General features: G+C 39.1%; 1 protein-coding gene across 1 annotated transcript; it reads left to right on the forward strand.

Moving 5' to 3' along the window:
* The first annotated feature begins 5510 nt into the window (after window positions 1-5510).
* Window positions 5511-12012, forward strand: LOC115092107 (mesenteric estrogen-dependent adipogenesis protein-like). Its single transcript, XM_029602643.1, has 5 exons — window positions 5511-6432; window positions 6546-6673; window positions 7246-7361; window positions 8166-8351; window positions 9768-12012. The coding sequence occupies exons 1-5, from the start codon at window positions 6224-6226 to the stop codon at window positions 9837-9839; spliced, it is 711 nt and encodes a 236-aa protein (XP_029458503.1). The 5' UTR covers window positions 5511-6223; the 3' UTR covers window positions 9840-12012.
* The last annotated feature ends 1410 nt before the right edge of the window (window positions 12013-13422 follow it).

Below are 13422 nucleotides of genomic sequence, written 5' to 3' on the forward strand. Positions count from 1 at the left end.
ACAGAGAAGATTAAGTTTGTGTGGCTCCTTTCTCCCAATCCCTGACAATCTCAAGGAAAATTTTAAAGATCACAGATATGGAGAGCAAGATATTTTTTATTCTTTATTAGTTTCATTATTGGATGTTGTTTGGTATAGTGGTTGTTTTGAAATTATACATTGGTGTTTTGGAAACATTTTTATTAAGTTCTATTCATTAGCTGTTTAGAAATATTTTTTTATGTGGGTGCTACCAAGACTTTGTCGTTTTTCTTGTGAGAGATGTTATGTAACATAACAGCCCTCACTCCCCACAAGAATAATGCCTGGGCCCAGCTTGGTCTAGGAGGGAATGCATGTCTGTTTCTAGTGCTCCAGTGTTGCATTGCATGCAGAATCTGGCTTCTTGAAGTTATCATGGTGTTTTTGTCTACGTATTTCTGTTTTTAATTTGTGATCACTTATTTTGTATTTATTGAGGGTCATTTTCCAGGTGGATAATATTAGGTGTGTCAGAGTAAATTGAAACATGGGCAGAGGAGAGACGGCATTTGTTATAAACAATGCTCTTCTGATGTCTTGTTGTAGGGCAGAAACTGCTGGCCCAGGGCCATAGTGGAGTGGCAAAAAGTGCTAGTGTGGACTACTGGTGCATTACGTCAAATTCTGGTCTCTCTCTGTTTGGAGAGGCTGCTACCAGGAAGAGTTTCATTCACAAAGACGTTTCCTCTCTCTTTCAGGCTTATGTCAGAGTTAAGAATCGCAGTCCCTCAAACAGCATTTTCAAGTGTCATAAATTGGGATGGGAGCCAGGTGTTTTACACAGGAAATTATTTACTTTTATTTCCTTTCAGCTTCACTCAATTTTGTGCTAAAATGATGAGTTTATTCATTATATCACAAAAAAGGTGCACAAGTTTTTCATATACTTAAAGAATTACCAATCAAGACAAAGTGGGTAAAAATAACTTTACCGTGTCAAGTCACACCATTGTTAACTTATGCGGTTTATTTTAGGAGGTTTTATTGTTTAGTTATAGTGTCAAAGGCAGTACATAAATCCAGGGAAATTAACACAGAATCCTCACCCACATTCATGGCTTTTTTTAAGATCGTTTGTCAATGTTATGAGAGCTAATTCTGTTCTCTGTTTTGACCAATAACTCGATTTCCTGGCTGCTGAGAATTTATCCTTTTCCATATATTCAGAAAGCTGCTGCTCCACATGATCCATTCGATCAACTTTCCTGTGAAGGGGAGATGAGGAATGGGGCACAGTCCTGCAAATTGTGAGAAGTCTGAGAAACAGGAAAGAGCACAGCCTTTTTATGCTGATCAGAGAAGACACCCTCCTTAAGAAAGATGTTCATAATAGTTAGCAAATAACGGTTTAAACTTTGCCCTGCTCCTTTAACAATAAAAGGAGGAACGATGTTTAATGGAGAGACACTGGGTTTAGCAAGTCTTGAAAGTCCTTCCATGAAAAGGTGAAAAAAGCTGAGAAGGAATTCACGATTAAATCCTAATTATCACTCAAAACATTGCTTAGCATGGGTTGTCCACCTACTCAATCTGTTTTCCTCTTTAATCCTAATGGGGTTCAAAAGGTATTTGTATGATAGGCTTGAGGATGCTCCTAATCAGCTTTTAATAGTTTTTATCTTATTATTAAAAGATTTAGCCATGTCATGGACCATGGCTTCGTCATTTCCATAGCCGGGGATTGAAGATTTCTGCATCACTGCCAACTCTCTAAGAAAACAGTTGCTAAGGTCTATAAGAGAGAATGAAAGTTTAGCTGAGAAGTAAACTTTTGAATTCTCTCTTACTTTATTGTTAAGGAACTTGCTGCTTATATTTAAGCTGGCAGGAGAGGGTCTGAGGTTTTCCCTACTGTCTTTCTAATTTCCCATTTGTATGGCACAAAATATTAAATCTTCCGAAAACCAGGGTGCCTGCCTATTGGGCTTAGATTTAATAGTGCTTCTTTATGGGAGCAATCTCATTGGCAAGTTTTAACACGTGCTGGTCCCCTATTTCTCACAGATCCTTCAGCGTTCCCTTTTATAACAAGGAGTGCTTCCTGGTCAAAAGAGAAGTAGTCAGATCAGTCTTAGAGCGGCCAGGAGTCAGAGGCTGGCACATCAATATTACATATTATTGAAAAAGAAACTAGGGGATGGTGAGACCATCCTACAGGTTCTATCACCATATCAGGAATTGAGAGGGAAAAACTCTCCTCAGCTTGCAATTAAACCAGATCCAATCTATGGCATTTATTATGAGTTGGATGGGATACATAATGGGTAAACCATAAATCAGTCATATAAGCTGGAGAAATAGTAGCATTTTTCTCTCTATCAGCATCAATATGTAGAATGAAGTCTCTTAAAAATAACATATTCCTATGTTCTAGTCATAAATCTGTAATCATTTGAAGAATAATGGGATCACTATTGAGGTATTGCTTGGGGCTCTTTACAAGAGAAGAAAAATCAAGTTTTGCCAACTACGTAGTTTTAACAGGAGGCATTCTAATCCCTCCAGAGGCAATAATTCTAATGAGAAGGCCTTTAATGAAGCCCTTACAATCAATGCTATTAGTCCTCTTTGTCTGGGAGCTAGCAAGGAAGGAATAACTAGGAGGGCAAATTTCAGTTAAGGGTGACTGTATCGTCAGGTTGAATCCATGTTTCAGTAATGAAACATATATAGAAACATAGAAATGACGGCAGAAAAGGACCTAATGGCCCATCCGGTCTGCCCAGCAAGCTCCCATAGTCACCAGTTTCCCATACTTATCAGTTACTCAGACCGCCAAGGACTTGTTGGTTACTGTTTGAGTCAGACCGCCAAGTAACTTGTTGGTTACTGTTTGAGTCCAATTTCGTTTCACCCCCTGCCGTTGAAGCAGAGAGCAATGTTGGAGTTGGATCAGAAGTGTAGTATCAGGCTTTTTGGTTAAGGGTAGTAACCGCTGCATCAAGCAAGTTGCCCCATGCTTATTTGTTTTCCCAGACAGTACAGTTCAATGTCCTTGTTGGTTGTTGTCTGAATCAAATTCCTCTTTTCCCCCTGCCGTTGAGGCAGCGATCAATGATGGAGTTTCATCAACAGTATGAAGACTTAATTGTTAAGGGTAGAATCTGCCACACCAGCAATGCATGAAATACCCAGATTATTATCTAGTATTTAATCAGATCAGACAACACTGACACCGTTGAACTGCTGATGCAGGCATTAATAAGCTGTAAATTTAGAGCAGATGGGGAGACCTGGTGGGGTTCTGTAACAGAGCAGTGACCAAGGTAGAATATTTAGATCTTTAAAACTGCTTTCTGGGCCAGTTGTTCTGAGCATATTTGCCCTGGCCCAAAAGCACTGTAATTGCAGAAGCTACACACATTTCAGTAGTTAAGAACAATCTTAACTTTCTGTTCAAATATTATGCTAAATGCCATAAACCGAATACCCTAGCTCCATTCAACACATACCACCATCACTGCAAAGACACTGCTATACAAGCCTTCGAACCCATTGCAACATCTGAGACCATGCTAATATTGAAGAAAATGAAACCCTCATCTCACCCATTTGACCATATCCCTTCCAAACTTCTGCTGCTAATACCTGATACCATCGCCAAAACCTTGACTGACATCATCAATTGTTCCTTAGCCCAAGGAGTTTATCCAGATGACCTGAAAATTGCCTCTATCAAACCTTTACTAAAAAAACCTAATCTAAATCCTAAAGAGCCCTCCAACTTCCGCCCAATCTCCAACCTCCCTTTTATAGCTAAGGTTACGGAAAAATTAGTCAACACCAGATTATCTGAATACCTCGATGATCACAAGATTTTATTCCCCACTCAATACGGCTTCCGGAAATCCTTAAGTACAGAATCACTTCTCATATCTCTGACAGATTACCTCATCATGGGCCTCGACAAAGGTCACGCCTACCTACTGATACTCCTTGACCTATCGGCAGCCTTTGATACCGTGAATCACTCCCATCTCATAAATCAACTAGCGAACATCGGAATAACAGGCTCTGCACTAGACTGGTTCAAATCATTCCTGGGAAACAGAGGATATAAAGTCAAAATACATAACAAAGAATCACAGTTCTATCCTTCCACTCTGGGAGTTCCTCAGGGCTCCTCTCTTTCCCCCACGCTCTTCAATATTTACCTCTTACCCCTATGTCAACTATTAACCAATCTGAACCTCAAATACTTTCTATACGCAGATGACGTCCAGATTGTCATCCCTATCAAAGAATCCCTTATTAAAACTATTAAAATCTGGGAAAATTGCCTTCAAAATATTGACAACCTCCTCTCCAGTCTAAATCTAATCTTAAATTCTGCAAAAACTGAACTCATCATAATTTCCCCCGAAAACAGTTATCTCACCGCAAATCCTCCATCCGGCTTTCAAACATCACACGTAAGAGACCTAGGAGCCATCATTGTTAATCGGCTAAATCTTAAATCTTTCATTAATCAAACCACTAAAGACTGCTTTCATAAACTGCACGTCTTAAAAAGAATTAAACCACTTTTCCATTTCCACGACTACAGAACAGTTCTGCAATCAATAATCTTCTCTAAGTTAGATTATTGTAATTCCATTCTATTAGGTCTCCCATCTTCTCATACTAAACCTCTCCAGATGGTTCAGAACACGGCGGCCAGAATTTTGACAAACACAAGAAGAAGAGAACACATATCTCCGATTCTCAAAGACCTACATTGGCTGCCAGTGCACTATAGAATCTTATACAAGTCCATCACCATCATCTACAAAGCATTCCATCAACTCTCTCCGCTTAACCTCCAAATACCATTTAAAAAACATACCTCTACCAGACCTATCAGAGAGTCATATAGAGATTCACTACAGGTTCCACCTGCCAAAACCTTTCACCATACAACGCTCAGAGACAGGGCTTTCTCTGCAGCAGGACCTACCTTGTGGAACTCCATCCCACCAGAACTGAGACAGGAACCCTGCCTTCCTACATTCAGAAAAAGACTCAAAACCTGGTTATTTATGAAAGCCTTTCCAGACACAAATTGAACTTTCTCTCAACCAAACCAACTAAGACCTCCCCTCAGGGTAAACATAAACTCTAACAACTCCACAATGTTATTTCTCATTAAATGAGCAGGTTTTTTATGTTGCTTTTATTATACACGGTATATTATATACGGTATATTATATATACGGTATGTTATATATTATATATTATATTTTATTATATTATATAAATTTATTATATACGGTATATTACCTTGTTACTCTTTTTATCACATTGTTAATTTTTCTATCGCTTTCCTTACTTTCCAAGTTACTTTATGTCCCTGTTTTATTGTAACTGCTATTTCTTCTTATATCACATGTTAATGTTCTAAGTTTTTCTCCTCTTGTCACACCCTGTTAATTGTAAACCGACATGATGCGACTCCCATCGCGAATGCCGGTATATAAAAAATTAAAATAAATAAAATAATAAAATAAAATCCTCTGACTGCAAGAAGCAGTTACCACAGTGTAAAGTTAAGAATAGGCCTGAGTGCAAAGGCACCTTATATTAAGCAAGGACATATAGTGTCCCAGCTCCGCTCAGTCAGGCAACTGTTTAGCTACCCTACCTCTTCTCTCCATTCCTGAGCTCTCTTCCTCTACTAATGCTTGCAATCTCTTTTCAACACCCAATGAAAAAATTAAGCAGAAATGAGCAAAGCTGGAAAATTACTCTATGTTGATAATGTAATATAAAAGATGGAAACGTTTGCCAACATACTTCAGAATTTTCTAATTTTCCACAGAATTGACCCTTGAGCTGCCATAGGAAACTGTGGGGCTATGACTTAGACCATCTGTTCTCTGTTGGCTGCCCTTATGGTGGGGATAAAATGGCTAACAGCATCAACAGTGCCTAGGGGTGGAAACACCCTAAATCTGTCACTATCTTACATGATCACATTTCACAAAGGAAATGGATCATATTAAAGGAAAATTACAATTATAAAAAGATTACAACTAACATACAAGTGTCAGGGTGTGGAGGAAATTTGGCAAAATTTCAAAATTGTTGTCTGCAAGAGAAAACAGCTAGTTAGAGCTGCACGTATCTATCAGGAGGCGGGCTACTATAAATATAGCTGCAGTCCCTTCTCTTACGCTGTCAATTCTCAGAGTAAACTCATCCTCTGAAGCTTTTATTGTCCAGAATGAAGACCTCAGTCTCCAGGCCTAACTTTATGTTGGGGTTGATAGCAACAGAGGACTTTCTGAAGGATCCTCCATTTGGCTTCACGGTGGAGAAGGGAAGAGCTGGGCATAGTCTGGTGATGTACGAGCCTGACAGCTGCTGTGTGTTTATCAATGACTTTGTGACTGCTGGAGGGAGCAGAGTCGTTTTTCATAATTCATCTGGCAAGTAAGTTTCAGTGTTGCCAAAGGCTTATGGGCACTGGTTTTAATCTTCAGCTTGTTTACAAATAAGATTCTGAAGTCTGTTTGCTCCAATTCATTTTCTTCTTTTCATTCTAGTACTGCTCTGGTAGAAAATTTAGGTGACTACACCAAGCTAAGAAACAAAATGACTTCCAAACTTATTCTCCTGATGGTGTCTGCATGTGAGAGGAAACCAAGGGAAAAGGCAGAGAAAGCAACTACAGGTAAATGGAGATCTCATATAGCTTACATCATATATCAAACCAGAGTGTGAAGAACAGTTTTATTAAATATTTCCCTGGAAGAGAATAAAAGCTGTGCAGAAAGCCCTATGGAATTTACCTGATTCAAAGACTCTCAGTGCTGTTTGCAGCTTTTTCTTGCACTGTATCTTGCATTTATTTACTTCCCACAATTACTAGAAATTAAATGCATGTGCAAAAGATGCAGTGTAGATAATTGTTCAAATCAACTGACTTGCAAGCTTTTGCTCCAGACTTATATCTGGACCAGTAATTTAGAGTGAGAAATTAAACCAAAATTCAGAACTGGGTGGATTGTTGCTGGTGAAAGTATATGCATTGTGGCACAATTTGCATCTTTCCAGCTGTGCACAGGGTGATCAATTTTCAAAAAGCCCTTTCAACAGGAGAAAAATCCATTTACATGGGCAATTTTGAAAATTGTTCTCAATATAATTTTACCATAGAATGTATGGCAAGAGAGGTAATCAAATATTCCAGAAATAAAGCATGCTAACTCCCTTTTAATAGTTCTCTTTTTTTCCCCCCTGAAGTGATAAAGCAATTCTTTCTGATCATAAATGGAAGGAGCCCATGGATGCGAAGACAATTGGAGGGGAAGTTAAATCAAGCTATTTCATCTGTGGCTGGAGAAAGCTACACAGTAAAGGTGAAAATTCATTACAAATGCATTCTTAAAAATATTTAAACTGTTCAAATGTGTAAACTTGTGGTTTTGAAGGCTAGTTACATCATTTGAAGAATCTTGTTGTATAGATATGCATTTGCATACAGAAGTTCAACTAGAAAAGTGTGAGAAATCTCAAAAAAATATATATTTTCAAATTTCTACACATCAACAATATGCAGTCGCACAAAGAGGAATCCAATGGCAATGCATCCTGAGAGGGAGAGGAGTTAGCATTGCTCTTCCTGGCCATTATTTCATAGGCAGAAAGATGCTTTGTGTAAGCAGCATCAGATCAGCTGCATTCCTTAGCCAACAGGAAGGGCCAGGTTTAAAGCCAGAAGAGATCATAGTGGAGGGAAGAGGCACGAAGGAGGAGCGAGGAAAGGAATAGAAGTGGAAGGATGGGGGGTGAGAGAAGATAAAGTGACGAAGCTCTGAAATACTTTAGTGTTTCTTTCTATTCCTGGCTTTTCTTTCCTGCAACTTCTAGAGGAGATCCTGCCAGGTACTTGTGACCTGGATAGGCCACTGTTGAAAACAGGATACTGGGCTTGATGGACATTTGGTCTGACCCAGCATGGTAAATCTTATGATCTTAAATATCCACAGGAAAAAAACTGTAAATGTAAGACGTGCTTTGGGAGTTTTTCCCCCAAAGGGTTAAGCATCAGGCAGAAGTCCTTCAGCGCTTTGTTACTTTCATAGGTTGTTGGGTTTTTTTCCCTGTACCTCTTTCTGCTGTGTGCCTAAATGTCTAATGCTGATTCCTTTCTGTTCCTGCAGCTGGATCTGAAGGAATGTCTGCAGACGTGGACATATCAGACAAATTTTGTTCTCCCTCATGAGTCGCGTTTTATCACTCCTGATTGGCAAAATACTTCATTTACCCTAAAGTACAACAGCGATGCACTCTTTGACTTCCCATACTGGTTTGGATTCAGCAAAAGGAATTATACAATCCAGGGGAAGGTAAAGTCTTATACTAACATAACTAAGAATGTACTGTAGGGTATGTCTGTAAGAGTAAAATGAATAGGGGAAGTAGGAAAAAGGTAGAAAAGTCTAAAGTTGGTAATATATATATATATATATATATATATATATATATACACACACACACACACACACACACACACACACACACACACATCTATATATAAAGGAACTTTCCTCCTGTCCCTAGACTTCAACAGAATTACCAACTGGCTCCATTATTTCAGGACAGGTTTGTCAAGTCCTTATTTAACTCACTGCATACAGGGCTTCTAATTTTGTTTTTTTTAATGGAAATCAGAACCACAACTCTATGAATGCTGTAGGATAGCACCGGGTCTTCATTTCTTCCAGGGAAGCACTGAACTGGAGGCAGTGTAGCCGGATGTTCGGAGGATGTAGTGATAAGAAAGTGATAAGAGGGAGCTGGAAGGTCAAGTCCTGCTCTTTCCTACAACTGGAGATTGATTTTTCACAACTTTAGCCAGATAGGGCCATAGGGATGTAAGAGAGAGTGTTGGTACTGTCCCCGTGTGGGAGGATGGGGAGAAAGAGAAAGAGAGAAAGACTGCGTGATGAGAAAAGAGTGTGAGAGTAAGGAGAGTGTGTGAGTGAGTGTGGGAGAGAGTGAGAATGCATGTGTGTGAGACCATGAGTGTGAGAGTGTGTGCTGAAAGTACAAATCCTGCCCACCCCTTCACAGTAACTACAATTCCACTTCGATTTTATGTACAAATAAAGTCCTGGTTTGCACCCAGACTGGATCAACCTGCCCTGAAAAGAATTTAAGCCCATTAATAAGCCTCTTCTACTAAGTATGTTCATCACTAGCCACCTTTTCACTCAGGGTCTCACTTTAAGAATATGCTATTAGGTTAACTTAATTTGATTACGTTTTGCATACCTTTTGGTATGGAAGTACAATCAATACATACTACAAATGAACAAAAGTTTGAAAGTAATGGAGGCTGTTGGGGAAAGGGAGGAGAAGAATCAATGGCAAAAGGAGAAAAGATGGGTTTTCAACTGAGATTTATAAATTGAAACAGATCTCACACACAAGAGAAGAGAATGTCCTGGTCCCGACTCCCCCTCTCTTTTCTCAAGCAGAAAGCTTTAGCAAAGCCTCATCTCTGCCCCAGGGCTCTAGGAGCCAACAGCTGTCAGTGGCAGCTCCAGTGGTAAAGTGAGGTCCTAACTGTGGGACTGAGAAGCAGCATTTTCCCTCCGTCCCCACAGTGGCCCCCACCACTTACTGCTGCTTAAACAGGAAATTCCCACCAGAGGAAGAAGGGGACACAGGAAGCGTGTGTCAGTTATTTTACAGTGCATCTATATTTGTTAGAGGAAGTAAAAAACTTCACGTCTCAAATTTTGATTTTTTTTTTGCAGATAACTTATCTTAAAACTGATGAAAAGAAATACAAGTTTGCACTGGAAAAAGTTTACAATGCACATCGATAGTTGGCTTGCGTCTCACCATACCTTTGAAGCTTGGATACAAGAGAAACTTGAAGAAGTTTCTGTAGCGGAGGAATTTGAAAAGTTGTCTCTCACTCCACAGCCTGAGACTGCGTCCTGAGTGAGCAGTTCCAAGCTGCATTTCTTCGGGAAATATAATACAATGTGGTTTGATGTAAGATCTCATGGGGAAAAGCAGAAGAAAACAATGGTGAACCCTGGTGTATATTTTGTAGGAAGCATTTTTGTGGGGATGTGATTATGGGGGCAGTTTTCAAACTGTCCAGCTTGTGACAACGCCTGTGGATTCTTTTTGGTGGAAGATTGATAGTAAAAAGTCATCTTCCAGATATGGCCAAGGTTTAACATTCCTTGGCGGTGTCACCTGATCCTGCATGGATACGGGCTACTTTGAGAGTTACCTAGCTAGGCTATAAACTGTACTAGTTCAGTCTGATTCTCCATCTTCCCCTCTGCCTATTGTGTCTGGTCACAGCAGCACAATCCCCATGTACAGAAGCATGTAACTGTGTATATAATGTTTCTTATTTTTCTATGCAAAAACTCTCAACCACCACAGCAATGCCACACTTATTTAGTTTTAAGGATTATTGGGCCTGATATTTTACTCTAAAGGCCATTTGATGAGCTGAGTACAAATGTTATGAGGAGCTTATATTATTTGTATGATAATGTTTTGTTTTGGCGTATTTTAATTATGTATGTTAAGTTGTACATCACTTAGGGCTTCAGCTTAAGCGATTAATACATTTTAATAAACAAAGATATCTACTGAAAATCTTACATCCATTCTGTACTTTAAATCAATAAAGGAGGCACAGTATAGTGGATTAAAAGTGAAAAAATTGGTGCACCTCCTCTTCACTATCTTCATTTCCACTCTGCATCTATAGAAAGATTGATGTCACTTATCGCTATTGTCTTTATCTAATCTTCTTATGTCCATTATATCCACTGACCCCCCTGTTACCACTGATCATAGGAAACTGCCTGACACAGGTCCGGGGTTTAGAAGAATCCTTCTGCATCAGGGGCTACAGACTTTGATGTTTCATTCCCTTCCTAGATTAATTCCCCAGTTCGTATCAGACCTCTTCCCTCCAGCGTTTCATCAGCTCTCGTGTCTTCAGGCTGAGAGCTGAGAGCACTCAAATGCTTCAGTAGTGTAAGTGAAGAGAGTGAAGGTGAAATGCACCAATTTTATTCACTTTTTGTCCACTTTACTATGCCTCCTTGATTGATTTAAAGGGTAGCACTAAGGAAATTTTCAAAGAAAAACATTATTTGTTGATGGACTATTTTTAGTGCAGCTTTCACAGAGAACAAAAGTTCATATTTCTAGAGAATGGATTAAGGACCTAGCATTATACAACTGGGGCAATAGCTTTTTATTTACATGTAAGTGAAAATGCCTTTATATATGATGGTCTCTGATTAGAAGATTTTGGCAGAGGTTCTCAGTGCTTAGACTCATTGTTCTATCTCAGGTGCCTAAGTAAATTATTCTTGCAGGCTGCTACAGAAGAGTGCAGAGCCATTGCTGCTTCAGTGCAGGGCTTCCCAAACCTGTCCTGAGGACCCCACAGCCGATCGATCGGGATGTCAGGATATCCCCAATAAATATACATGAGAAACAGTTGTATATACTGGGTCTCTAATGCATGCAGATTTATCTCATGCATATTAATTGGGGATATCCTGAAAATCTGACTGGCTGTGGGGTGCCCAGGACTGGTTTAGGAAGCCTTTGGTTAGTGCTTCAGGATGAGTGCCTCAGCTGTGTATGAAAAGTCTGTCTTACTAGGGAACATGATATTTGTACTGTTCTTGCACTGGCACAAGGTGTTCTATGATATCTTACACCACATTATATATTTAGCAAATTGGTTCTAATATTTATTTTTGTCAAATGTTCTCTCATCATTTTGATAATGATTCTGAGTTTGATGGTGCTTATATTTTTGTACTCCTAGAATTATTATTAATAGTATTATGTATTTTAGAATTATTTATATTATATTATTACTGTTATATATTTTAGAATTATATTATTGTAATGACAAATAACACCATGTGCTTTAACTAAAATATGAAGACTTGCATTTTTGTTTAATGCCACAAATAGAATGAAACTAGCCCTTTATTGTAACTGTACTGTTGACTAAATACAAGTTAATATTTCAAATCTGTGGTGCTTGCTTTTTCATTTCCCTTACAAGCAAATATTAGGAGGATCATTTTTATTCCAATTCCCAAAATATGGATGTATCAACAGAGCTGGCTTTGATTGTCTGTTACCAAGTCTGTAAAATACATGCATGTATTTTTCTGTGTAATTTACAGCTTTGAGAATCAACATGTCCTTTAAACTGTAAGCTTAAGGTTAACAGATATCTCCACTTTTTGGGGGACATACATAAATTTAGAGGCATGTCCCGAGCAGCATCTACTTAAGAACATAAGAACATAAGAACATGCCATACTGGGTCAGACCAAGGGTCCATCAAGCCCAGCATCCTGTTTCCAACAGTGGCCAATCCAGGCCATAAGAACCTGGCAAATACCCAAAAAGTAAGTCTATTCCATGTTACCGTTGCTAGTAATAGCAGTGGCTATTTTCTAAGTCAACTTAATTAATAGCAGGTAATGGACTACTCCTCCAAGAACTTATCCAATCCTTTTTTAAACACAGCTATACTAACTGCACTAACCACATTCTCTGGCAACAAATTCCAGAGTTTAATTGTGTGTTGAGTAAAAAAGAACTTTCTCCGATTAGTTTTAAATGTGCCCCATGCTAACTTCATGGAGTGCCCCCTAGTCTTTCTATTATCCGAAAGAGTAAATAACCGATTCACACCTACCCGTTCTAGACCTCTCATGATTTTAAACACCTCTATCATAGATGTGGGTGTAGCCTTCACAGGTAGATTTTCATTAAGAATGCATCTGGTATAACAGACTTTGACCGACTCAATGTGTGCATCCAGACCTGGCCATCAGACAAAACATGTGGTCAGAGATTTCATTTTGGGAACCCTTCAATGTAGATTGGTTAAAAAATGTTGACAATGCAGATTTTGATTAAATAATTGTTTTTAGTGGGAAAGAAGGTTATCTTGGGTACATGGAGATTTTTAATCTCAAAAATGTATGGATTGGTTGGTGGGTTTGTGTCAATGATGGAATTGGAAGTTTTGACTTATTAGTTTAAAGGAGATTTGAGCAAGAGGGAGAAGAAATGGGGTCCGGTGATGTTCTTGAGGTCTCCAGTGGGGCACGTTAATGTAGTCTTAAGTGATTCGGAGAGAAAGAAATTTGGTGGAGGCTTGCTGGCAGGAGAGGGTAGGGAAGGTACATGTGGGCAGATTTTGGGTTGTTCAGATGACCTACTGCAATATATGCGTATTGATGTCCTGTTTGCATTGACTAAGTTGAAAAATTCAATAACATTTAAATTTTAAAAAATGCTTACGACGAAACCCCCTGGGGATTACCATCCATGAGCCCCAGAAGCAGCGTCCTTAGGCCTTCAGGACGGTCCCCTGTTTTGAACCAGGTATCC

Source organism: Rhinatrema bivittatum, chromosome 5 (assembly GCF_901001135.1).
Source record: "Rhinatrema bivittatum chromosome 5, aRhiBiv1.1, whole genome shotgun sequence".
NCBI classification, from domain to species: domain Eukaryota; kingdom Metazoa; phylum Chordata; class Amphibia; order Gymnophiona; family Rhinatrematidae; genus Rhinatrema; species Rhinatrema bivittatum.